This window comes from Passer montanus, unplaced genomic scaffold (genome assembly GCF_014805655.1).
Source record: "Passer montanus isolate IOZ18808 unplaced genomic scaffold, ASM1480565v1 scaffold9, whole genome shotgun sequence".
Taxonomy (NCBI): Eukaryota; Metazoa; Chordata; class Aves; order Passeriformes; family Passeridae; genus Passer; species Passer montanus.
Genome location: NW_024374367.1, coordinates 1123313 through 1150146, shown reverse-complemented (window position 1 = coordinate 1150146; position 26834 = coordinate 1123313). Strand labels below are relative to the sequence as shown.

Here is a 26834-nt window from a genome sequence, read left to right as displayed (position 1 = left end):
TGCCCGCCACTCCATCCCCGCGGGAGTCCCTCCCTCCCCAGCCCGACCACAAGTTTCCGGGCGGATAACGGGGGACGGGGCCCTCCCCGCTGCCCAGGCGGAGCGGGCTCACAGCCGCTCCCCGCTGCTCCGCCGGGCCCGCCCGGGACGCGGCCGGGGCCGGACCCCGAGAGGCCGCGCCGGGCCGGGCCGCTCGGCTCCGCTCGGCTCCGCGCGCACCGCCGCTGGCCCCGCCCCGCCGCACGCCGCCCCAGGCCATTGGTCGGCGTCCTCGAGGCTCGGTTCGCGATTGGTCGATGAGGTTGTCACTCATGCGCGCGGCGGCGGGCCGCCGGTGCGCTCGGGAGCGGCTCCGTGCGCGGCTGGCCCTTCGCGACCCTGCCGCGGGACGGGGGGCTGCTGCCCGCGGCCCCGGTCCCCGAGGCAGCCGGCTGTGTCCTCAGCCCCACTGGGAGCTGGTTGGGCTCCCGTCCCCGAGGGAGCGGGCCGTGCCCCCGGCCGCGCTGGGAGCCGTGAGGTGAGGCGTCGCTGTGCGCGCGCTCGCCTCGGAGCAGCCCCGGGCCCGCTCTCGCCCCTCAGGCGAGGGGAGCCCCGGCCGTGCTCGTGTGCAGGGAGAGCTGAGAGCCTGGAGGAGGAGCCGCCTCCGGTCCCGGCGCTGCTCCACGGCTCGTTCCCCGCCGCGGGTCCGCGGCTCCGGGCTGCGCTCCCCGTGCGGCCGCGGGGCCGTGCGGCGCTGGCCCAGCCGGACACTGACAGCAGCTGGAGCGGGACTTGCACAGGGCGAGCTGCAGCCCTTGCTCAAGCCTGTGAGTGGGGCAGGGCCGAGACGGCGAGTGGCCGGGCCTTTCCGCAGCCGCCTGTGCACGTGTGGGGACACAGGAGCTGAAAGGACCAAATCACGGAACCGCAGAGGGGAAAGGGAAATCTGCTTCCCCCCTGTGTGCAGACAGGTGTTTGTACCAAGAAGTAGCGTGTAGGGACTTCACATACGTAGCTGATGTGTTTTATGAACGGAAACAAGGTGAGCTGCTGGAGAGGGTCCAGCAGAGGGCAACAAAGACGATGGAGGGTCTGGTGTAGGTGTCTTATGAGCAGAGACTGCAGGAACTGGGCCTGCTTAGTCCAGGGAAAAGTGAGCGAGGATCTCATTAATGCATATAAATAGCTCAAAGGAGGTTGTCAAGAGGGCGATGCTCAGCAACAGGATGAGGAGTAATGGCCATAAAGTAAAACACAAGAAGTTTCACCTCAAGATTAGGAAGAGCTGCTCTATGCTGAGGGTGGCAGGGCACTGCAATAGGCTACTCAGGGGGCTCACAGAGTCTCCCTCTCTGGAATATGCTAACCCCACCTGGCCACGTTCCTGTGTCACCTTCCTTGGTTGAGAAGTTGGACTGGATGATCTCCAAAGGTCCCTTCTAACCCCAGCAATTCTGTGTTTCTGTGCAAATTCTTTCAGCCGTGGCCAATTAAAGTCTTCTCTGCCTCCCTTAGAACGCTAATGGTTGTTAATGTTTTATTCTTTTAGTGTTTTTCTTGTAGCAGTAAACGGGGCCTTGGAGTGGGAAGCTTCCTAAATAGATACTGTAGCTGAGAGACTTTGCATAAAGGCAAGTTTTCATGGGGGCTGTTTGTCTCTCTGCTGAGAGTAACACAGATGGTAAAAATGGGATCCTTGGGCTCTGAGAGCAGCCACCCCTTTGCCAGGAGGTTGCAGGTAAGACAATCTGGAGCTCTTTGCTGCAGGGTATTCCTTCTGCTGCTTCCCTGGGCTGTGTTTGATTTTACAGAGGAGGGCAGTGGAGGCCTGACTGTTCTAGGGTTTCCCTGTGCAGCAGGAGCAGGGCTGTGGTGCCAGCATCTGCCAGGCTGGAGCCAAGTTGGTCTCCCCAGCTCTCCCTGCAGCAGCATTCTTAGGGGGCAGCTGCCAGCTGCTCAGTAGTTGTTTGTGTGGTGATTTTTGGGAGAAATTGGAGTAGAGGAGTTTGTGGCCTCTCTGAGACAGTGTTGAAAAGCAGCCATCAATAGAGGAATGGCAGTGAGTGCTCAGGGAAACCCATAGTGGCTCCAGGGACTGTGAGTCAGAAAAGAGAGGAGCCCTCATTTCTCATGGATCACAGCAGGAAAATGTGGTTGTTGTTCTGTTTGTCTCAAACACTTCCAAGTGTGATATGCAGCAGCTGTTTTGTAAGGTTTCATTTCCTTTGTCTCCTGAAGTCATCTTGTTTGTTTTTATTCCCTCTCTGTCTGGCTCTGCCTCTTCTCTTCTTTAAGAGACCGACTTCCTTCTAGCAGGGTTTGCCCTTTCTGGCCTTTCCATCTTTCAAGTGTTTCTCTTCCCTCTATTATGTTGTGAGGTTTTCTTCTTCCTCTGCTGTTAGCAGTTCAGCTCTGGCTCTGTGCCCCCTGTTTGCCCTCTGGGGATGGTAACAGAGTGAAACACCCTTGATCCATGAAGTCCAGGTCTTCTGTGAGCATCCCTGCCAACCTCTGACTTGTGCTTTATGAACAGAGAGAGGAATAAAAGAAATAATCTAGGAGAGACTGAAGGTCTTCCTACAGGGAAACCAGGGTGGCCCACCGTGGGGTGGAGAGCCAAGGACTGGAGCTGAAGGTTGGTGTGTCAGTGGCTTTCTGGGACCCAGGACAGGCAGGAGAGCTGTGCCAGTGTGTGGGCAGCTGGCTTTGCCCTGCCATGGGCACAGACTGGCCTCTGCCCTCTGGGAGGGGCAGCTCTGGGAAGAAGCAGGTGCAGGGCTTAGCTGGTTGGCTGTCAGTGAGTCTTCTTTGGGGTAGTCCTTTGTTACTGGTATGGTGTGAGTAATTGGTTTTGTGCTTGTGGGCTGGGATTAGGGCAAGCAGTCTGCATTCTGTCAGAGGGGAACCTGTCATTTAGTAGCCCGAGGAACTCACGCTCTTCTCTTGCCTTGTTTTCTAGCCTAGAAGAGCTGCAAATGCTGTCCTCTGGAGAACCCACTGGCTGTGGTCAGCTGGTGCTTTGCCAGTGACCTGTGGCAGCTCCAGGTGAAACTCAGCACTGACAGATCAGTAGGTGGCAACAAGGAGCAGGTGTGGAAGCCAGAAACTTCAGAAACTTTGCCACAATGAGATGCCTCACCCATCCACTGCTCAGGAAGTTGTTGAGCCTCCCACCTCAGTGTGTGCCAGGGCGAGGGACTCCAATTGAAGGTGCTGTGCTCAGTCCAAAGCAGTTGTTTCTGAGGCAGAGCTGCAGTGCAGGACCTGGGCTCGTGACTGCCACTGATGTGGCCAACTATTGGCAGAAGGTGTTCGAGACAAATGGGATCCCTGAAGCACAAGAATCCAGTCAATATATTGTGTCATTTGTCCTGGGAGCAAAAACAGTTAAGTAATAGGAAAATAATAAGGTCTGTGTGTACTTCTCACTTCTTCATTTTGGTGGAATCTTACCTTTTTATCTCATTTAGAGGGAGTAGAACAACTTATCCTGCCTTAGATGGCAGAGGGGGTGAAGGGTAGTTTATTATTACCAGTACAACACTGAGGGGGTCTCTTAAAAGATCTCTTTTGCAGACACTGAAGTGTAACATAAACATCTACCCTGACTTGCCTGTTCTTAATTTTAATTGTTCTTGTGAAACCCAAAAAGTAGCAGAAGAACAGTTGTAAAGGTTTATTTCTAAACATGCAGATAAATTCTTCTGATGGCTCTCCAGCTGGTTTCTAGGAGGCCCAGGCAATTGTGTTTGTCAGCATCCTGTGTCACCCTGGAGGATGCGTGTGGCAGAGGGACTGCAGTGACACAGTTGGGTAGGTTTTAAAGTGGCTTTGTTTTCAGTTTCAGAGTCTGGATTCAAAAAGCCTCCACACTCCACTTACAGCACAGCAGCAGGAGAAAATCCAGCAGCTGAGCCACAAGCGGCTACAAAGGTAGGAGCATCCTCTTGTCCCTGTTCCTTTGGAGGGCTTTCCTTTAGCCTAAAAGCAGCCAGGAGAATGGCAGCAGAGGGAAGGCAGCTCAGATGTCAACTGTGCTGTCATGGTCTCTCATGGTGATTCAAATGAGGGGCACAACTTTTCCACCTGCAAGGCCACTTGTCCAGTTGGTCAGGCCCCAGCCTGTACTGGTGCATGGGGTTATTCCTCCCCAGTTTGTATGATTTCATATTACTCCTTGCTGATTTTTTGAGATTTCTGTCAGCCCATTTCTCCAGAGGTCTCTGAAAATTTGCACACCCGTCTGGTCTGTTAGCTACTTCTCTCAATTAATTCACTGCAGGCTTGCCAAGAGTGCTCTGTCCCTTCACCCAGACCAGTAAGGTGTTATGGGATATCGATCCTGGGGTACTCCACTAGGAATCAGCCTTCAGTTGAGCCTTGTGCTGCTGAAATCAGCCTTCCAGGCCTGACTGTTCAGTCAGTTTCCAGCCCACCTCGTTTACCCAGTCTGTACTGCATCAGTTTGTATATGAGGATGTTATGGGAGACAGTGTCAGAACCCTAGAGAAAGTCAAGATGTGGTTTTGATGCACCAGACTGGTCATTTTGTCATGGGTGACTATCAGCTCATTCAGGAGTGGTTCCCCCTTTGTGAATCCATGCTGACCAGTCTCAGTCACCTTCCTGCACTTGGCATGTTTGGACACACCCTCAAGGACTCTTTGCTCCATCACTTTCCCTGGTATCAAGGTGAGGCTGAGTGACCTGTAGTTCCCACTTCCAGTGCTTGATGACAAGCTGGGCTGTGGGAAGGAGGCTCTCCCTGCTCCCTCAGTGTGCACATGGCTCATGCAGTTGCTGGCCCTCGGCAGGGGCTGTGGTGAGCAGTGAGGAAAGCGTGGCACGAGAGTGCCCCCGGTCACCCACGCACTCCCAAAGCCTTCACACTGCCTTTGCCTCCTGCAGAATGCCAGTGCAGTACGTGCTTGGAGAGTGGGACTTCCAGGAGCTGACCCTGAAGATGAGACCCCCAGTATTTATTCCAAGGCCTGAAACAGAGGTATGAATGTGGGGAATGTGGTGGGGCAGGCTTGGATGTGTGAGTTACATGACATGGTACAATCAGGGTGTTGCTGTGAAGGCATTCTGCATGTTGTGAGGCTGCAGTGATGGAGTCAGGTTACTCCAGTTCTTTTAGAATGAGGGCGGCTCTGTGATCTGGAACTGATGCTAGTAACCTTTGCCTCCTGCCTCAGAGGAAGGGATGTTGCAAGCTGATGTATCCCTTAATTACACAGAAATCAATTGCCATTGATGGAAGGATGTGGCTTTGCTTTCCTTAGTTCTGCTATAGTAAGGACTCCTGAGAAGTTCAAAACATCAGCTGCTATATCCCAGTGGCTTAGTGCATACAGGAATCTAAACATTGTCCAGAGGTTGCCAGCAGAACCCTGCAGTAGTAGGAAAACAGTAAAGCAGTCCAGAGAGCCTGAGTACCCATGTGCTCCCTGGTAGGAAGTGGCACCTGCCATCTGTCTCATGGCTCCATGGTGGTTTCTGGACAAATACAGGAGGCTGAAAGGTAAGTTCTGACCTGGGCTGGAATTAAATACGACTGTCAGTCATAAGAATGCAAAGGAGAGCCATACATGACCAAGTTAAAACTCTGTGTTCTCAGCATTCCTACTGCTATGGAAGAGCTTAAGATCTAGATGGTGACAATTGTCCTGACAATAGTCTAGCTTTCACTTTCATCACATCCTAGCAAGGAAACTTTTTCTTTACTAGTCCTCAGGAAAGCTTAGGATTTGTAAAGTGGGTTTTTTGTTTGGTTTTATTTTGGATTGGTTTGGCGTTTTTTTTACCTTCTGACAATTTGTTTTCTTTTGGAGCCTGTGCTAACTTTTGGAGATGAAGTGGTCTTCTTACCTTGTCTGAGTCCCAGAAACTTAAACCTGTTTTAGTCTAGTAGTCATTTTTTCAATTATTTGCCTGTTATAATGTGCAAAAGTCAATCAGAAATTTAAGGACAAAGACAACCTGTGCTTCTGTTACACCCTTTGAAGAAAAGGGCGCTACTGAAATCTGTGAGGGGGTTCCAGAGTATTTAGTGGGAATCAGCACTGCTACACCATAGACACCCTCTCAAGTCAGAGAGAGGAAGAATATTTAGAACCAGAGTCTTGGTTTGGTGTGGGGCGTGAGCAGCACCTCATGGACAGTCTGCTGGGCCCTAAATCATAGTGCTGACACTTGTGTCCAGAAAAGTTGGGAGCTCTCTGCCTGGTCTGGGTTGGTCACTCTGTAGTGATTGGGTTTGGAGATGGAGCTCCAAGGAATAATTTTGCCGGTTGGAACCAGCGATGGTTGCCTTTGTTATTGTCAACAGTATTTCTTCTCTGGATGATCCAAGAGAGTATTTCCAACCTTCAAATCCCAGTTAGTTCATGGATGCAATGGCAGCATTGAAATCAGGGAAGACTTGCATGTTCTGCAAGTCAAAATATCTGCTGGTGAGGCTTCCTCTGGAGCTGTGCTCTGGTTCTTCACCCCATGCAGTGCCAGGCTCAAAACAAAGGCCTATTGTGTGCAGTGGAAGCTGGGCTGGCCAATGCTTGAGAATGTTGTTAATTCAGCCCAGATGCCTGATTTTTGTAAAAGCATCTCTTCTGGCCCAAATGAGTGCAGTGCTGTGTTTGAAACCACTTAACATACCCTGGTGCAAAAATGGAGTGTAAACAGCTTAACCCAGACTTGTCTCTGGCAAAACTTTATTTGTTGTGTCACTTAACTTATTATGAAGGCACATTTTTAGCACATTTATTACAAAGACCAGAAGTTTATGATAGTGATTCAGGAATGGAGCTCTGTGGGCAATGGACAGTTTGCTTGTGATGTGCTGGGGAGGTTCCTGTGATAGGAGAGCCACAAGGACAAAATCCAGCTGTTAGCAGCACCTGGCAGGACATGGCTGTAGACTGGTGCTGCTTCCAGGAGCTGTGTCCTGTGTGTAATATGTGCATAAAGTGGTGTCCATGTCCTTTCCTTCTGCTGGAAGGAGTCTGGTGATCTCTGACTTTGTGTCATGTGTTTGGGTTGGTCTTTGTCTATGTTTTGTTTCATCAGAGTAATTTTTTTTCAGCCTTTACTGGACTTGAAAACTGCAGTGGAAATACCTGCTTTCAGCAATGTTAAAGTTCATTGCCATTGCATCTGTTGCTTTCCTTTTTTTAGAATTTGTCTGCAGTGTTCTTAAAAGCAGTAGTGATGAAACTTTTCACCAGATAATTTCTGTAAATAATCCTTGTTCTTTAGGAAGCAGTTAATTGTTATCCCAGGTTCAGATTTATCTGTGACTGCACACACAAGCCACGTGTCTTATTTTTGGCTGGAAAAATGTGACTCCCTAAACTGACTCAGTGCAGATACACAGCCAGCTTCAAAAGTTTCTTCCTAATTTTCTGTATGTAGCTTCTACAGGTGCTCCTGTGTGTTGGATTGAGTCTGAGGAGAAGGGGAGCCATGTTTATGACACACATGTTCTTTCTGGTTGCAACAGAAGGGTTATGACTCTTGCTCCCAGGGCCTTGGTAATGGCATGAAATTAATCCCAGCATGACCCAAACCACGAGCATTGTTTCAGGCCTGGGGACAGAGACACATGCAGAGAGAGAGTCTCCCGTGTCTGCTTCGTTCTGCCCCGTGTGAGATTTGCCCCCATGGCATCTCTTTCGTTCTCTCTGGTAGCTGAGCCCTCTCCTGTTCGCTCCCTCTGGGAATATTTGTGCAGCACATGTGGCTTTGTTCTTCTGTTCCATGGGAATCTGCCTGGGAAGGGGACAGGCAGCCAAAAGCAGGAAAAGAGCAGGTCCTCATCCAGCTCTGGCCTGCTGGGAGGAAAGCTTTGTCCTGGGTGCTGGGTGGGCTTGTGAGGGCCTTTGGAACTCAGCATCTTCCCAGCTTTCCTCCTGTGGCACCAGAGCCAGGCTTCTACACTGGGGAATGTTTGGACCAAAGTTATGGTGTGTACACAATGAATTATCTTTCTTATTGTGATTTTTGTAATGTCAAGGCATCCCTGTCTCAACACTGCTCCCTCATTATTCATGGAGAAGAAAGACATTTTCCCAAAGCAAGTAGGTTTTTTTTTTACTTCCAAAAATTTTAGAAGGCTTTGCTTTGGGAGCAATAGAACAAAGAGGAGGAGTATTCGACCAGCCGTGGAGATGTCGTTCCTGTTTTGCCCGGGTGGCTGCAGGCTCGCTGATCCTCCCCACGGCTTCCTTAGGGTCAGTTTTGCCCTGGTCCAGCCGTCCCCGAGGGAGGGGGGATGCGCGGCACACCCGCCTGTACCCCCAGAGGGCGCTCCAGGCTCACGCTCGCCGAGTTCCCCTCCGTTATCCCGGCATTGCTGATGGCTCTGGGAAGGATTAATTGTTCTCTGGAAACAAAAATGGCCATCGTTTGTGCCTCGCACACATTGATCCGGGCTCCTGTAGCAGATGGTGGGAGCAAAATGACAAGGGAAAAGGTGGGTGTGGAAGGGTCCCTTTTCCTCCTGAGAGTCAGCACTTTAAGACTGTTCTTAGCCAAAGCTGGATTTGGGGCCATCCTGCTTCCTAATTGCTAATGGATCTGTCCCCCACTGATTTGTTTAATCCTCTTTGGAGTCCGTCTATGTCTAACCTCCCTAGCGTCATGTGACAGCAAATCTTGTATTGTAGGTGGGAAAAGTGTATTCTTTGCTTCTGGTGCTGCCTGCTTGTTTAAGGAAAACCTTTTGTTTTTACTGTATAACACTTAAATAATTCACTACAGCATTTGTAATTTTTAGTTATGTCTCTATCTATTCTTATTTCCACCTGTGATTTTTAAGCTCTTTTGCTTGTTTCCCAAAATAGATTGTTTCTTTCCCATCATAACATGCTTGAAAGCTGAAGCCAATGCTGTTTACTTGCACCTGCCTGTGGAATGGCATTCATTGTGTAGGGTGGTCTGTGAAAGCACTTGGGTCAAACATTGGCACAGAGAAACCTTTCATGAAGTTTAACTTGTAGACAAACATAATCATTAAACTTTCAAGAAGGTCCAGTGCACAGAGAAGGGAGAATTTTCCTTTTCTGACCTGTATATGCAGATAAAGAGATGGCAAGGTGTGCCCTTTCTCTCTCCAGTGTTTTATGTCAAAGCAGTGACACATTTTCTGTTCCAATCAGTGCTGAAAGGAAGGCTTTGATGCATAAATGTCCTTTCATTTCCCTAATTTCTTTGCCACAGATGGATACTTCTTGGAAAGGTTTGAAGGTCACCCGGCCTAGTGAGTACAGCCATTAATCAAAAGTCAGGAGATTGGCTTTTTTTCATAGTTTTGCCCCTGAGCAATTGTCTCTTCAAGGGAAGGCTGCATCCTCTTTCTGTGTAATGGGCTTCCCAGTCTGGGAAGTGAAAAGGCTAACAGTGCCCTGTCTTGACATAGCTAAAGGTCCTTTCTTTAAATATGTGTAGACTTGTATAAGGCATATGAAACATAAATACAGTGGAGCATTATTTAATAAATGAAAAATTATCTGCTATCTGTCAAAACAGAGCTGTAAGCAAATGTGCTAAAGATGGAGTGTTGCTGTTGTGGCCTCACAGATCAGATTTTGCCTGTATGATAGGCAGTACTTCATCCATGGGTTGGAGGAGAAAAATATTTTCTGCATGTGTGCTGTGGCACAGAGGCTGGGGAATGGAAATCACGAAGGGAGCCTGTTGTTGCTGCAGAGCAATTGGAATTGCCCTTTGAGCTAGGCACAAGTGTTTAATAGGATCATCTAGAGAGAGAGAGAAATAGAGCAGCCTGTGCCTTGTGGCTGAGGCCCTCGTGCTGCCAGAAGGGCTGGGAGAAGAGTTTGGGATTGCCATGTCTTAGGGATATTGGCTGACCAGGAGCACCCACTTTTTGCTGCCCAGTGGGCTGAGGGGATCCTTGTATGGGGACAGGGGAGTGCTGCACACAGCAGCATTAAATAATGAGTATTGCAGTAGTGGAATAGCTGCAGAACTATTATGTCCAGTTATGTTACTGACTGCTTGAGGAAGAAGTGGAAAATTAGATTTGGAGGAAAAACACTATGTGGATTAATAGGTTGAAAAAGTCTGCCTTGTTGTTGAAGACCGTCTAGCTCATCAAAGACAAGCTTAAGGGTAAATTATCTGGCACAGACAGCAGAAATTTGAAAACTGAAGTCTCTCTGGTCTCACAGACAAGTGTATAATAAGCACTATAAATGCAGGCAGAAGAAAAGGTGCACATCTCAGCAGAGAGTGTAATTAAATGCTGAAACACCATAGCAAGAGTCTATTGCTGGCCACTTGAAAATCAGGACAGAATGTTTTCCCCGGACAGATTTCTTCTTGTTCAAAAGGAAATTATGGAAGAAACAGGGTTGTTCCTGGCTCACTGGCCAAGATGAACTGTGGTGGTAGTTTCTGCTGGCTTCCTATGCAAGAAAACAAGACTCTGGTAGTGCACAGAATTGCTTCCAAGCTGGTCATTTTCAGGACAGACAAAAAATGGAAAATTAAAGCTAAAATTAGTGCTGAAGGCAGGAAAAGCAGCAGCTGTTCTTTTAAGTCATGCACAAACCTGTACCCCAGGTTAACTTATATAGACTTTTCTAATTTGTTCTCACAGATCTCTCTGTTGTTAATGCCTGTATTTTGGGGGGGTTTTAATCTCCCTGTTGTGATTGAAAGAGCCTCCTGTTTCCATGCATTTCCACTGAGTCCTGTAGCTCATCAGCAGTGAAAGCAGGATGTAGGACTAGAACTGGAGAAAAACAAGCTTTAAAATGGCTGTGACAGATGGGACTCAAGGAGATTCCCACATGAGGGGGTGGAAATCCTTTTCCTCCCCCAAGCTCTTTTCAAACATCCAAGAGCTAAGGATTAGCAAGATAGACTAGTGCATCTGTCCTGATGCTGTGTCTGGCAGTGATCAATACCTGTATCTGCAGAGAAAGAAGATTCCTTTCTTCTGGAGAAGTGTGGCTGGAGCTCTGTGCTGGACACCTGAGGTAAAACCAGTGTACAGCAACTTGGATCCACTCTTGCCCTTCAGGCATGGCTAAATTTAGATGTGACAGCTGTGGTCATTTCTCTTGGGCACGAGCACATATGGGTTGCTGCCTGTTGGTCAGGTCATCCCTGGGTGCTGTCACAGCCTCTGCTCCAACAGATGAAGCAGCACGTGGCATGTGCCCTGCCATCAGGAGCAGCTGCTGTGTGACCAAAGCCACCCCCCTCCCTCAGTACTAGGTGTGCTTTGACGTGCTTCTCTGGCATTGCTGATGCCTAAAGCCACGTTTCTTTGAGGGTCAGTGGCTCCTCTGGAGTTACTCAGGTGCTTTGATTCATGGCCCTTTATAGTGGGAGTGCTGTGGGTTAGATCCCCACGTGGGCCATTCACTTCAGAGCTGGACTCAGTGTTCCATGTGGGTCCCTTCCAGCTCAGGATATTCTGTGATTTTTCTCGCCTACTATAGTGCCAGGCAGAAGAGCCCAGGACAAAAGCCCTGCCTGCCCATGAAGCAGTGGGCTGGTTTGATGGCCTGGTTTTGGAAGTGGGATACTGGCAGGGATTTTCTAGGGCCATTGCCATGGAGTTGGGTTTCCAGCTTGGCTTCCTGGTGTTTGTCATGTGCTGATTGGGAGCCAAGTGGGCAAATAAGATGGGAGAGGTGATTGGGTTAATATCAGATCAGGTTCTATGGAAAGTCCTGGATTCTGAGAATAGAAGTTTCTGGAAAGCACACAAATAAGTGAAACATTCCCAGGAAGTGAGCGAGAGCAGAGAGAAGGTTACCAGGGTTTTTCTGGGTTTTTTTGCTTTCTTCCTTCAGTTGAATGACCTGGGAATTTAGAGTTTCCTGCCACCCTGGCTCTTACCCCTGCAACCTTGTCTTCCCTGCTTTCCCCTGGGGCATGGAAAAAGGGTGCTTGTAGGGAATGCAGTAGTAGTTTGTGACTTCCACCCTTGCCTTTCCTATTCCTCACTTCCCTCTTGTTTTGTTTACTTAGTGTGTCCTTTTTGATGGCAGAAACACAGGATGGGTCATTCCTGGGTGCTGGGCTGCAGCAGAGGAAGCCCTCAGCTCTGCAGCCAGGAACCTCTGCTGCCTTCTCCCAACTGTCTCGGGGCTGGAACCCAGCTGAGCCTGTGCTGGTTCTGCCTGGGCTGCAGCTGTGCAGCCTCTGTGGGTTGGGTGCTGGCAGCCCCTGGCCTCTCACTGCTTTGTGCAGCTGCAGTTCCAAGAAATGCAGTGAACCAGAGCCCTGGCCACAGGGCAGAGGTGACACCAAGAGCTTGTGAGAGCAGAGAGGGTGCTGGGGGTCCCTGGGGAACCACACTTGTGGGTGGAAGGGTGAGGCAGAGGCTCAGGGGAAGCTGGAGGTGTTCACAAAGTTTTGCATTTGTTGCACTCAAAGAGAAGTTGGGGGGTGGAGCCCAAATAAAGGACAGTGTGAACTTAGGGTGAATCTGGAGTGAAGCAAGATTTCCTAGAATCACAAGGTGAGAACAGCCTGTAAGTGGTTTGGCTAAGAGACAAAAACCCAAGGGCCTCTTGAGTGCTGGAAGTTAGGTAGCATGAGAAGCAAATATTTGTGTCCCCTGTACATGTAAGGACAGGGTAACCACAGAATGACAGAACAGCTGGAGTTGGAAGGAACCTCTGCAGATTATCCAGTCCAGTCCCCATGCCAGGCTACTGAATCCACTTTTCCATGTGACTTCTGTCTCTTCCTCCTGGCTGTTTCAACACCTCTGCTCACCTATCTATGGAATGAAATGTGCAGTCTGTCCCTGCATGCAGGTGTCACCAGCTCCATCATGGGGCTCCCCAGACCACATAGGGGACCTTCCTTCCCTTTCACCTTGCTGCCATTGCTAGCAAAAGCAGGCAGGGGGTTTTATATTCTTTCTGCTTCTGTCTGTTTGCCATTCAGTCCCTTCACTCCTTCCAAAACTGACTTTTGCTGCAGGAAGGAGCTTCTTGCAAAGACTAGAGGAGAAAAATACTTCAAAATGTTCCATTTCTCCATTCTCACACTGATACCCATGTGTCTGTGTCCCAGGCTCCAGGATGAAAGTAGTTCTGCCAGTATCTGTAGTACTGGTTAGCAGAACTTTTTTGTTGTAGATTGGGTTGTAACTGACAATAATGACTCATACTGTAAGCAATAATTTGAATGTTAATAACTCCACAATTGAGAGTTCATTCTACCCAGTGATTGGCATGCTGTGAGCAAATATGGAATTGGGTCACAAAGTGTTTTCTTTTATTTCCCAGTGGAATTTCTGTAATTTCATATCTCAGCCTTCAAAGCTGGTGATCAAACTGATGGTTAAAATGGCTTTTGGTGATGCTGGCCTTACATTAGCAGGCATTTGTACTCTGAATCTGTTCAGTCTGAGAAGACATGGGGTATCCTGCTCAGTAAAGACCTGTGGCCAGTTGCTGTTGTCCCAGTCTCAGTTTCTCTGTGCCAGTCCCAGCACCTCTTTTTAGCACCATCAGCCTCTTTGTTGTTTTTCCCTCACTGTGGTTCCAGTTGGATTCTTGTGCAAAGGCTGGGAATGTCTGACTTGTCTATTTTGTTGTCTCTGTATGAGCAGTGTAATACTCAGCCAGAAATACTTCGTCTCCCAAGATGAGATTTGAAAGGGGCTCTGCTGTGTTCTGCAAAGTGCTGTAATTTATCAATTTCCAGTGGTGGGTGATATTTTGGAGGTGATGGTGTGATTGGAGAAGTACAGATTTTGGCTGGATCATTTGCTAGAAGATGAAAAATACTGAGAAGAATCTGATGAATATGGTTTCAAAACAATTTTTGATAATTTAATCATTTCTGAAACCTAGTGGCAGTGGGAGTGGGATGACTGAACATACTCTGTGTCATGGTTGCTGGATTTTCCTGATTGTTTGCCAGTTAGAATACATCTTCTTCTTTGCTGGTCAATCAGGTTGAAAATAATTACTCAACCTTTTATTGTAGTGAGGTACTAATGTCTGGAAAATGATGCCATTCCTTTAGGTTGTCCCATTATTTTTTATGCCTTTTACTTTTGCACTATTATGGTAAATGTGTATTATGAGAAAACCAGCCTTTGCCTCAGTAAAAATTGAAATGAAATAACCAAGACAATGAGGCAAGGCTGTCAGACAGCAGGATACAAAGCCTAAGTAATATCAACATCCCATTTTATTTATATTTTATGTGGTAAAAACTGAAATCAGTCATGTTTAAATGGGAGCTTTGGCAAGCACACTAAAATGCTTTCACTGTGGAATGTGTAAAGTAGGCATTCCTTTCAAACCCATCAAGGTTGAAATTACTAATGAGAAACCTTAAGGAAGTTAATAAATGGTTAGAATAGTTCTAGTGTATGGAAGTCATATTTGGACATTTGTAATCAGTAACTTGTGCTGCTCTGGGAACAGATGGTTCTGAGTTTCTGTGGAGATTTCCAGGAAATGTTTGTAAGTGTCCAGAAATGGCTGGTATTTAAAAAAGTGATTTAATAGCCAAGCAGAATTTTTTATGTGCCTTTTCTTCTGTGGTCTTGGAATCCTCAGCACCTCACCTGCTCCACCAGAGCAAGCTGTGGCTGCAGTCTCTGGCTGTCTGCAGTGCCTGAGTGTTTTCAGGCTGATTCATCTGGAGCTGTTTGAATGGCCAAAGCCATTTCTCACAGAGAAATGGATAGATCAGGTGTTTATTTTTCCCTTTTGCTGTCTGAGCCCTGTAATAGTTTCCTCCAGGTTGGGAGCCTGTGAGACTGTTTTCATCCATAATTGTCTAGGAAAGGAATCCCAGAGCAGCAGTGAGGAATTTGTGATTTTGGAGGCTGTTGGAAAAACTCCCATGTGAGGGCAATGCCAGTAATGACATGGTGAGCAGGCCAGGGCACTGTGATGTGGCTCCTCATCCCTGGCTGAGTATATTTAGAGATCAGTCCCCAAACTTGCCTGCTCCCAGGATGGTTCATCAAAGCTCATCTACCTGAATGCTTCATTTTTGTCCCTGTTTGCTTCTCCCTTCCCACTTTGCACATGTGAGTGGCCTGTCATGAAGGATGACCAGCAGCTCTGAATCTCTTCAGAGGTACTGCAGCTTTGCACAAGGCATCTCTTTTTCTGCACCCCAGTAAGGGTGAGAGATGCAAGGAGAGGCTTCTGCCCTTATGCACAAGCCTGTCCAGTTCAGGCTCCTGACAAAAGCCATTGTAAAGTAACACAGAAGCTGACCTGCCTGCCAGGACTTGTTCCTTTTAAATATTCCAGTTTATGCCGGTTGGTTTTTGTAAATTTTGTTAAACTTTCTGGATTTACAGGAGAGATCCAAGAGCAGCCCTCACAAGTAGAGAATCCTAGGGAACACCTAGGGCAGAAGGCTTGTGTGTGCTGTTGTGCCCTGGAAGCACAAGGATGTGAGGGAACTGAGAGCACCTGCTGAGCTGTTGATGCACTCAAATTGTTCATAAGGTTTCCATCTTACAGTTTTCTTCAGGGAATAACAAAGGAAGTTCATGCTGCAGTCAGGGAGGCACATGTGTGCTTCCTCTTTTAGCTCATTTTCACAAATCTTTGAGACCTGTCCTGCTGTATTGGATTTTATATAACATGGCAAAGGGATTTATAAAAGAAAAGATTGATGTGGGGGAGGAAGCAAAAATGGCAGAACTGCATTAAGTCCAGGAGCATGGATTAAAATCTTTGCCATGTGACTTCATAGCAACAAAATGTAATAAGAGTCCACAATCTGAAATCCATGCAGGGAGCTGCTCATTTGGATCATTTAGTAACTCATTGCCTTGACTTTTCATCTGCAGGTTGGATTACTGGTTTAGATGCTATCAGAGCTGTGCAACTGCCTCCTGGTCACCTACTGTACTGAGACTGTGTAGAAATCTTGAGTTTCAGAAGCTTACAAATTCTGAAAGCCAAAGTTTTGGAGTAAATGGTGTTGCAGAAGATAATGTGCTGCAGCTGTCTGGTTATTGTTTTTCCCAACAGTGCTAGAAGATTTCAGAGGATCTGTGGGAGATTGTATCCTGAGGATTTGGTCACTAATCAAAGCACCCTGTGGGGCAGATGGAGCTGAAGTGACTTCTGGCATGTCAGTTCCAGTACTACCATCTGTGTTTTTAAAATTAGCAACAAAATACACTGCATTGGGTACAGAGTCAAGAAATTTAAACTTCAGTCTTCAGATCACAAAGGTGTGAGTCATAACAGCTGCCTTAGTAATTTTGTTTGTTTGTTTTCTTAGGACCTTGTCTCTTTAGTTGTGGAGGAAGAAATTCAGAAATGTGAGAATTCAGCTCTCTGTTTCCCAATTCCTGTTCCTCATCCTGTGATCCTGGAAATTGGCTGTGGCTCTGGAGCAATTGCTCTGAGCCTGCTCTCTAAACTGCCACAGGTGAGTTCCCTTCAGTGCTCCTGGTGCAATAGATGCCTGTGTTAGAGGACAATCCCACTCTGCTCATCTTCATTGAGGTGTCACAAACTTCTCTGAAGGAACTTTGGCAGCTCAGGTCTCTGACAGGCTCTGTAAGTTCCTAGTAGGTAGAGGAGGGATATTTGGGAATTGCTCCCTCTCCCCATCTGTCTGCAGGAACAGCAGAGGCATAATCAGAATGAAAGAAGTGAATGTGCTCATTCTTGAGCTGCTGCAGCTCACTAAAAACCTTACCTTGAAGCACTGGTGGGTATTGGTTTAAGATACTAACCTGGACTGAGGACAGGAGGGACTGAGGCATGGGCACACACTCTGTTTGTTGAATTTATGGGGCAGTCATCTCTAAAAACCACCTTGCTGTGAATCAGAAGATCTGGTCTCTAGGAAACTGAAGACTAAATGATACAGGAAAGGGATTACCATAGCAGTGTCAGTACTTGGGATCAATAAGGCAAGCAAATCTCACTGCAACAACTGCCAAACCTCGTTTTTGTAGTCTTCTGTTCCCTAGTGACAACTCACAGCTTCTGTACAGAGTCAAAAAAACAGGAGGGGACTGAGAGCTGGGTGATCAAAGCCCTTCTTTCCCTGAGTCTTGTGGGGTGTAACATGTTTATGGAGATACTCTTGGTCAAGGAAATGAGAAATGAATCCAAGATCTCATTGCCTGTGGTCAAGAGGAAAATATTCCCCTCTCCTCAGAACTGCAGACCAGCCAGTTCCTTCTCAAGAATGAGAATTGCTGTGGCCAGCCCCTCCTCTTGTAGAAGTATAAGCCCTGCTGAGTGAGAATTAGAGGTTGATGCCTCTAATGGAAGGGGTTTTCCTCCTCCCAGTGACCTGAGAAGGTTACTATTTGAGCTTCATGACTTCAGAGTATAATTGCTCTGATTTCCTGAGCTGGCAGAAGAGCTTCATGCTCTTTTCCTTGCTTGTTAGTTTAAAGAGCTGTGTCAGTCTGTCTCTGTAACTCATGACAGTCCTTTCCCAGCCCAAACTGCTGTACCCAGGGAAATAAGGAGCCTTGACTGATTAGAATTAGTGGTAGCCACTGACAGCTAAGTGGAGTTACACTCTGAGTAATCTCCCTAGTGTTTGAGGCAGAATTTGGCACTAAGGCACTGAGAAAACAGCAGCAGTTTTTCATTTATGGTCTCAGCTGTGTGCTTCACCTTAAGGGTGAGCTTCATGTATGTGGGTGCTGGCCTGGGACCATGAAATTAATCCCCTTAGGAGTGATGGCAAATCACACCATCATCTCCAAATGCCAAGCAGTTTCTTCAAGTATGTGTCCTCTGTGTAAATCCTATCAAAATCTCTGCTTAAAAAACCATTAACCATAGCAAAACCAAGTTAGGCCTTTGTCTGTGGTTTTCCCAAGGTGGAATTGAAGTCAAACAAACCTCTTTGTGGAGCCCTGTCTCTTACCATTATGCTGGAGAACCTTTAAATACCTGACACACAGTCAAGTACATGCAATCAATACAGGCAGTGAATCTGTCTAAGGACTGCAGTGGAGTAACTGGGTAAAAGGTGTCTGCATAACAGATGGAAAATGCCAGAATCTGTGTCCAAGTGGTTGTGTTAGTGTCAGGAGGGATCCTGTCTGTGCTAGGAAGGATAAATCCAACAACATGACCTTCCTGCAGTCTGTGCCAGCCCAGACTAGCCAGAGTGCTGAGTCTCACCCTGCCAGGAGCAGGGAGGGATCAGTGAGGTGTCACTGTGGCTCTGTTGGTGTCTGTAGTGGGCTGCTGGCTGTGCTGTGCAGAGCCTTCAGTCCCTTAGTGCTTTACACACATCACTCGTGATCCCAGCTATGCCCTGCATGCATTCCTCAGGAGCTGCTCCTTTCAGGAGCCAAGAGTGAGCAGTCTCTTGTCAGTTTTAATCTTGCATGTTTGCCAGAGCATGTCTGCTCAGGAATCTTGATGTTATAACACCTGCTTGGTGGGGTTTGTTGTTTTTTTCTGTTGCAGAGCAGAGTCATAGCCATGGACAAAGAGAAGGCTGCTGTGGATCTCACCAGGGAGAATGCATATAGGTACAAGACCACATATTACTCAGTTTTTTTGTGAATTGTTGCTTGAGAAAGACCAAGAGTTGTCAATACTTGTACATATGTTTCATGTTTATCACCACTGGAAACCAGAGACTGTTTAGTTGTTGAGCTCCTGAAGTGTGTAACAATTCAGAAAAAAAAAAAAAAAGGTTATGTTTACCAGAGTGTATTTCTTTGGCTTGTGAACGTGCTTTGCAAAGACAGCAGTGGTACTCACATGCTGCTTGTCAAGGGTTTTCAGAGTGTTTTTTGGTAACTACTCTTACCCCTGTCTGTGACCTCAGGAAGCTCAGACTGAAGTAGGAATGTTTATGTCACTTAGGAGGTTAAGGACAAGTGTATCCCGAGCCTTTCTCTCTCTGGCTCCCTCAGTCATTATTGTTGTGCTTGTTTCTGTCCTTGCTCCTCCAGAAATGCTTGCACACTCAAGTAGCACTTTTCCTCTGACGTGCTGCATGGTGTCCCTCAGCATCCTCCCTGCAGTCTTGGTTTGGTGGGAATGGTGCTGCTGGATCCCATGCAGATCAGACACCTGTGCTGGGGCAGGATGGATGTTCAGAGCTGCTGGCTCAAACACCTTGTGCTGAAGTCAGAGAGATGCCTGTCAGGTTGTCCTTGTCCTTCCTAGAGCCTCCACTTCCTCAGCTGGTTCTTCTGTCGGGGTGTTCTGGACTGTCACTACCACAGGGAACCCCAGAGCTGGAATCCCTGTATGCTTCTGAGTCTCTGTAGGCTTTGTCAAATGAGCTCCAGATTGCATTCACATCCTCAGAAACTGCTGGGCCCTAGGCATTAATTAGAGCCATCTCAGAAAGGATTCCTGTTGCTGTTTCCCATGGAGTCTCAAGAGGTGCTCATCAGCTGGGATTTCTGTCCACAGACCCACATACCCCTCTTGTCCCAAGCTGCTGCCAGCACTGGTTGGGTACTGCTGGTGCTGGCTGCACTGGGCTGCATTTCTTCACTTCTTGCAAGCCCCAGCTTGTGTGTGACTCTGAAGAGCTGAGTAGGAACAAGCTCTTCCAAAACTGGTCACCTCACTGTTACCCTTTGCCTGCTAGCCCAGTTACACAGAATGGGGAGCAGAGGTTTTTTCCTAATGCCTCAGTGTCAAACCAAATTCTGTTGCAATTTTTCATAGATATAATAAAGGCTGGCCAGATCTTTGTCTCCTTGATAAACTATAACTCTGGCCTCTGGGGAAAATTGTCTTGCTTATTAACATTGCTTTTTGGCTCAAGAGTGGATGAGGGAGTATAAATGCCCTGTCAGAGAGCTTCATATTTCTCCATGGACACAATTTTCATTGTGTCTTTGTGATCTTGTCCCTGGCATGGTGCCCTGTAGCTCTTGGGAGAGAAGCTAGCAGGATAAGCTGTGTTACTGCTTGACTGAACCCAGCCTAGATCCTGCCTGCTTTTTAGATGAGTCTTGCTGGATCAATCCCAGTGCCAGATCCATCTGGGCACATGGCACACAGTGCAGGAATCCCTCCCTTTCCTGATGCCCTCAGGACCACAGCCCTCAGCAAAGGGAGTAGAACTTGGTGTGAGGCCACTGTGGTGGGAGGAGAGAATATGCTGGGAAGGTCTTGGCAGTTGTGAATGTATGTGTATCAGATAAGAGGTGCAATATTTAATGATCTGTTTGCAAAATGTGCTGTTCATGAACACAAATACACCTCCTAATCTTTCTTCTTCCTGTTGTTGCATCTTGCATCTGGAATTTTACAGGTTGCAACTCCAAGAAAGGATTCACATCATCCACCAAGATGTTTCACACAGTAACTCTTTTCACTCTTATAATCCCCTTTGTCTTTTTCCCTTTTTGTCTTTGATGGGTGGAGGGAGGTATGAGAGACAGCCAAGGGACCATTCTGGGATGCAGGCAGCAGAAGAGTTTTGAAATTCACAGAGAAAAAGGTCAGTAAGAAGTGAGCCAGTGAAGCTTTTCCCTGCAGAGATTTCCAGAGCAGATGATCAGCTGACAGAAGTCCCTGATTATACCAGAAAGTGAATTGTTCCTGGGTTTAGGTGTCCCAAGGTTGTGTCTGAGCTGGGAGTGCAGATGCTCTTTGCTGTTGCTGGGGAGAGGCAAATATATAAAAGAGTGTAATTCATCCCATGCTGACATGGAGGCTTTAGATGAACATGCACATGCCTGTCTCTCCACTGATGGTAGAGGGAGCCCATATATTTAGCTTAGATTAAATGCCCAACTGTATTCACCCGAAATGAGATTAGTTGAACCAGGAAAGGATGCTTTTCTTCCCCAGAGCCAGCTGAAACCAGTTAAAATTAGCATTTGGTGGGGCCTGTCCAGTTAGGTCGATAGTGCTTGGCTGTTAGCAGCTGTGGTTCATTAGCACACCTTTCTGACATTTGTTTTTGACACTCTGCTGCCTCTTAAAGCTGAAAGCCCTGTGCCAGGAAGCTGCTTGAGGACAGTGCCACACTCACATGATTCCATGAGGCCTGATTCAGGGCTGGCCTGTGCCAGCCAGCAGCAGGAGTGTAGGGAGCTGCTCCTGGTCTGCAGAAGAGCAGCCCATTGTTGGTTTTGCTGAGGGGCTCTGGCTCTGCAGCTCATTGGAGGTCCTGCTGCAGCTCTTTGAGAGGAAGGGTGTTCATCTGGACAGCCAGCCTAAGCTCCCACTTAGGCCTTTGTGGGCTCTCTGAGTTGTGCTTGTTGCTTTAGATCCAGGTGGGCACAGAGTTCCAGGGCATCAAGCTCCTGTGCTTTTTAACATGTTTTGTTAAGCAGGCTCTTGATATGAAAAAATGATGCTTTGCCTGTGCTTTCCTTTGTATCACTCTTGCATTCCTGGGACAGGGAGCAAGGCATGCTATTGCAGGAAGAAATAGGATAAAATTTTATGATCACAAAGCAGAGCCAAACACATTTACACGTGCCTGGAGACAGTTTCCTGGGGAGGTTCTTGACACTGAGCTTATAAAGATGCTGTGGTTGAGAGCTGCTTGTGATTCTTTTTCTTTTCTAGGTTCTGCCAAACAGCTGCTGCTCTGGGGCCCCATAGATGTCATAGTCAGTAACCCCCCATATGTTTTCCATGAAGACATGGCTTCCTTGGATGCAGAAATACTTTGGTAATCAAACAAAGAGATTTTTCCTCTCCTGTTTCTTGAAACAAGGTTTTCTGTCTGCTTCCTTGTACTGAACACAGTTGCACACAAAACATGCAAATGTAATATACACATGCAAAATATAGGTGTGTTTATTTGGGATATAATAATGCAGGCTTGCTTTGATACTGCTTACAGGCCTGAAGAAACATGGGAGTGCTTTAAAGATTTGTTAAAATAGAAAAAGTACACAGTTTGAAATTAGCAAGTTCCCAATCCAAAACTGATTGTCATGCATGTGAGAAGAAAGTCCTGCCCCCACCTCTGTTCAAGATGTGCACCAGAGCAGGTTCTGGCAGCTGGGCTTTGTGCATCCCAGCTGGCTGTGCTGGGCTAGCCACAGCCTGAGCTGCTGTTTGGCATGGATCAGTCAAGCCCTTGCTGTGCAATGCCCTTGCTCTCTGGCCAGCTTAGAGAGAACAGACCTGTGTGTTGGAACTGTGAGCTCCCAGCTACAGTTGGCTCCTAATTTTCAGAAATTCTTCAGGGGATGTTTTCTCCTTGTGCTGAATGTGGGGTTTCTCAGCCCAGTGGTAGCTGCCTTCTCCCTCCCTGTATTTCCCATAAAGGAGTGAGTCCCCTGCTCTGGGAGCACTGGAGTTCAGGTGTGTCAGGTCCCCCTTTCTTTGTGGGGTGATGCATTCTCAAGGGCCACAGGAATTGCTGTCAAATGTCTTTTTCTTCCCACACTCCAGCTATGAGGACCTTGGTGCCCTGGATGGGGGAGATGATGGCATGAGAGTCATCAAAACAATCCTGGCTTTGGCTCCTTCTCTTCTGAAGGTTTCTGGGTAAGCACTACTGTCTTTAGAATTTCATGTCTTTTATCCATCCACTTCTGTAAAGTCCATACTTCCCTACATAAAACAGAGGGAAAATAGTTTCCAATTGTCCCCTCATTGCCCCAGTTAATAATAGTTTTTAAAATGTTGTGTGTGTAAGCAAAATTAGCTTGAAATTGGTTAATAAAGTGGTGTGAGCCCTTTCCTTGGCTGTTGGTGGTGTTTCCTGGTCATTAGTGAAGTGAGAATCTTTGAAGGTGAAAGCAGCAATAAAAAGAACATGGAAGAGAGCAGCCAAGAAAGAGAGTGCAGAAAGCAGGAGAGCTTTCTAAGGTGAGGAGCTGATGGAAGGAGAAGCAATGGAGAACTCTTTGAGGCTGGATGCATATCCCCACTTCCCTCCCACCCTTTCATTAGGGGAAACTTCTTTGTTGTACCAGTATAGAATGCTGAATATCCCAGGAGAATGAAGATCAGTTGGGGATAGTTTCTTAAATATTAAATTTCTCCATGATTAATATTCAAGACTGATTGTTCCTATTCTCTGTCACGTGGGATCCATTTTGAAGATCAACATGGTGATAGCCAGAAGTCTGAGTGTACTGTTCATGTGCCAGGGCATTCACACGTCCCGTTGAATGTTCCTGACATTTGGCCACCATAAGAGAGGTCGTTGAAAATCTGCTGTTTTGAGAAGAAGAATGGGAATATTGAGCGGCATAGTGCATGCAGAATTCATTCCTCATGCTTTGCATGACCACAAGAGCAGAAGATGCTCCTCAGAATTTCCCAGCATTAGAGACTGGTCCTGTGGGATTGTTTCTTAAGACTATTTCTTTTCCTTCTCTTTTTGCTTGTCTAATAAGGTCAAGCCCTCATTGAGGAGTGGAAGTTTTTTAAGGTCAGAAATGAGATCCACACCCTGCTTGTAGTTAGCCTGGTGAATTTGTAGGGAGTATTCATTGTGGCATGTTTTAAGAGTTCTCAGGAGAGCATTTGATGGGGTTTGGCTTGTGTCCTTAGCCTGCTAAAAGTGTCTCTTGCTGTGTCCCAGGCCATAACCAGCTCCATCACTCCCCATGCCTGTGAGCTGGGGTGGTTCTGCTTTGTCACAGGAGGGAACATGGGGAGTGAGCCAGTGTCATAAAGCCTGGCAGAGATGGAAATAGCCCTGCAGTGCCCAGGCCTGCTCCTGGTGCCCTAATTGAGGTTATTTGATCAGTTCTGTGTAGGCTTGAATGCTGGTGTTGTTTTCATAACTGATTTATGGAGACATTTACTGTGGAAGAATGTGTGTTCTGACTTGTACTTCATGTCTCTTGCTGCTTATACACAGGCCAGTGCTCAGTGTTCCTGCAGCATAAAAACTGCCTTCTCAGTTAAATCTTTGCTGGTGGCATCTCTGAGTGAGCTTCAGAGGGGCTCAATACATCTCAATACAAGGCTTTAACTGCTCACGCAGAGTACCAGGAGAATTCTCCCCAGGATCAACACTCTCTTCCCTGAAGGAGGCAGCTGGGATGTGCATCTTATGTGGACAGCTATGGTCTGGTTTCGGGTTGTTGGATTGCACTGTGTTTACTGACCTTTTCATTTCCTGCACTGGTCAAAGTCAAACAGAAAGAAAGATCTTAAGTTTTACCAGTTTAACAACCTAAATGTGCATCTCTCCAATTCTGCTCCCAAATGTGTCTTTTCAGGAGTGTGTTTCTGGAAGTTGATCCCAGGCATCCAAATATGGTGGAGCACTGGCTACAGGCACACCCAGAATTACTGCTCACCCTCCGTGCCATTCACAAGGACTTTTGTGGCAAGTAAGTCTTTTTTTGCCTTTGCATTTTTGGAGGTTTTCTGTTCTTTGAATAATATGTCCCTGCACCATTATGTATTGAGTGAACCCAGAGCAGCTTCACAGCTGAAACCTTTGACAGAATAGGAGCTCCCTGGTTGTATCTCATCTTTCTCATATCCTGAAACAGCCTGGCAAGTGTTTGAAAATCTGACCCAGGTGATTTCTGATGGAATGACTGGCTCTGATGGGGTTATTGCCATTGGAAAATTACTACTTTTATAGGATGGAGGTAGAGGCACATTGTCCCTAGTGACACTTAAAGCTCTGGTCTTTCTTTTTTCCACAGGCCTAGGTTTCTGCACATCCAGAAACAAAGCAGCTGACAGCTGTGTCAGACATAACTCTCCTTGAGGCTTTTTGCTCTGGAGCCCAGCTGAGCAGCTGGTTGAAAACTCCTTCTGCCTTGTGGAAGGAATCTCCATTCCCCAGAGTGCTGGACTTTTCATGCAGTGACAGACCCCTCATATCCTGACACAGACCTCATCCAGAGATGCAGAAGTTCAGCTGAGCATGTGGAAGTGCTTCACCTTCCTCAGGGAACTGCATGAAACATTTTAGTCTGCTCTGCTAAAGTGACTCAATCTCAGGACCTAAGATAGAAGAGTTCACAGCTCCAGGTTAAAAATACAACTTCTCAACGTGCCAAATCACCCATTTGGCCTAGAAATAATTTAATTATATTTTTTTAATTGGCCTTGAGATACATTTAGATAAAATGTGACCAGATGGGGTGATAAGCTCAAATCCTGGCTTATACTGGCACATGGATTTGCAGGTATAACAGGACATAACTGTTGTGCACATTTCAAATGCAGTTCTGTTCCAAGATCCTGATGCTCCAATAGCAAAGCAGCCTTTGTTTCCCACTCCTGCTGAGTGATTGCCCCTGAAGGATCAGTGCACATGTTACAGCCCTGAATTTACAGCCCTTGACATTTGGTGGATGCTGCAAGAAATGGCCACCACATTGTAATAAAGACAGTGCTTCAGACCAGGGTCCTTAAAAGAATTTCACTACAACTATTCAGAGATGCTGGCAGGCCTGAATAAACATCTGGCACCCACACTTGGCTCTGATAGTAATAGAAATGCCTAAATTCCACATGAGGCATTTAATTGCAACACTTTAAAGAGAAGACCAGAGTCACTACTCTGCTTTTGCAGATGGAGAAGTTGAAAAGCAGGAGGTGAAATGACCTGCACAAAGTTTGACAAGCTGAGTTTGGACTAGGACCCAGTCTCTTGACAGGCGTGGGAGTAGCTGAGGTCTGTGTCTTTGGGAAGGATGACTCAGACTGGGCCTGCCTGAAACAGCACTGAGACAAGTCCCTAAAGTGGACAGTCAACATCATGTCAGTGTAAATAACAGCAGGATTAAATTCAAGCTGCTGCTTGCTGTTGCTGCTGTTTCCAGTGGTGCAGGTTCTCTTCTGGACCATAGCTAGCCAGGGACGGAAGGAAGGAAAGCAAGCCAAGGAAAGGGTCTGGTCTGCCAGTCCAGATGGAAGCAGTTGCTGGGCCAGTGGAGGTGAGCACTCAGGAGGGGTGGGAGCATCCAGAGAGGGCCCTACTGTGTGTGTGTGTGTGCCAGGGAGGAGCTCTCAGGCTCTGTCCAGGCTGACCTGGGGCTGCACAGCCAGGAGCATCAGGCAGGACATGCAGCAGCAAACTGAGTCTGTTGGAAGGCTGCAGCAGGTTCACAGGGTCTTACATGAGCCCTGATACATCTGTTCCCTTTCCCCTCTGCTTCTCCCACACTCTCACTCCTCAAATGAGTTTTCTCCATCCCCTTCACTCCTGAACATCAGCCCTGCTTTCCCACAGACACCTGAGCTCTCTCTGATGAACCAGCACTTGAGCTCCATCTGGAACCTTTCCCTGCTCACAGCTCTGTTCACAGACTTGCCTTTCACCCATTGTACATCTCACATTACATTTATCCACTCCAGTAGTTCACCCTGTCCCGTACACTCTTTACTTGAATTTGTGAGTCTTCTCTGGCCTGCAGTACCTGCCCTGGTTAAATACAGTAAAGGAAATCTAGGGAAGGAGAGAACAAAAATAGGTCAGTTAAAGTACATTTGAGCATAGGTTTGGAAATACCATTTCAGTACAGCTGATTTCTGACCTCCTAGAGCCATGAGCACAAAGTACAGTCAAAGGGTATTTTGTGTGGTTGTAGATTTTTTTTTTTAGTAGTAATTTAGGGATATTTTTTAAGTTCAGTTTGTCTGGCTGTTTAAAAATTAAATTTGAAGAAATGAGTTCTCAGATTTTTCTGGGTGTTAGATGAAACAGAGCATTATACACAGCCAGCTTCTGCAGAAGGCCTTAAAAGCTGGGCAGTCCATGGGCTGATGGGGATGTCAAACAGCATCATGCTGCATTCTTCAGAGGGTGGGCTGGTTCCCTGCAGCAGACAGGTATTAGGTGGCCCTCTAAGAGTGCCAGTGGCTGGACTGCAGAAGGCAGTGTGCTTTTTCTTGGAAGCATCAGTCAATCCCTTGTCCGAGCCCTGAGCAGGACAAATCCCCTGCAAGACAGACTATTGGTCTAATCCAGTAGGC

At 47.2% G+C, this 26834-nt stretch overlaps 1 protein-coding gene across 2 annotated transcripts; it reads left to right on the top strand.

The window, feature by feature from the left end:
• Window positions 1-327: 327 nt before the first annotated feature.
• On the top strand, window positions 328-25331 carry HEMK1 (HemK methyltransferase family member 1). 2 transcript variants are annotated; one of them, XM_039695451.1, is made up of 11 exons: window positions 328-517; window positions 2939-3365; window positions 3821-3912; window positions 4888-4981; window positions 16240-16389; window positions 18408-18472; window positions 20224-20273; window positions 21492-21597; window positions 22329-22424; window positions 24116-24229; window positions 24554-25331. In XM_039695451.1, the coding sequence occupies exons 2-11, from the start codon at window positions 3105-3107 to the stop codon at window positions 24588-24590; spliced, it is 1065 nt and encodes a 354-aa protein (XP_039551385.1). In that variant the 5' UTR covers window positions 328-517; window positions 2939-3104; the 3' UTR covers window positions 24591-25331. The 2 variants fall into 2 exon arrangements, with proteins under 2 accessions (XP_039551385.1, XP_039551386.1); XM_039695452.1 differs by lacking the exon at window positions 328-517 and adding an exon at window positions 538-806.
• The last annotated feature ends 1503 nt before the right edge of the window (window positions 25332-26834 follow it).

Bases quoted from the DNA above. Each gene is read 5' to 3' on its own strand.
- HEMK1 (XM_039695451.1), top strand. From the start codon at position 3,105: ATGAGATGCCTCACCCATCCACTGCTCAGGAAGTTGTTGAGCCTCCCA. The intron at 3,366-3,820 runs GTTAAGTAATAG...CTTTGTTTTCAG, and splicing joins TTGTCCTGGGAGCAAAAACA to TTTCAGAGTCTGGATTCAAA. The intron at 3,913-4,887 runs GTAGGAGCATCC...TGCCTCCTGCAG, and splicing joins AGCCACAAGCGGCTACAAAG to AATGCCAGTGCAGTACGTGC.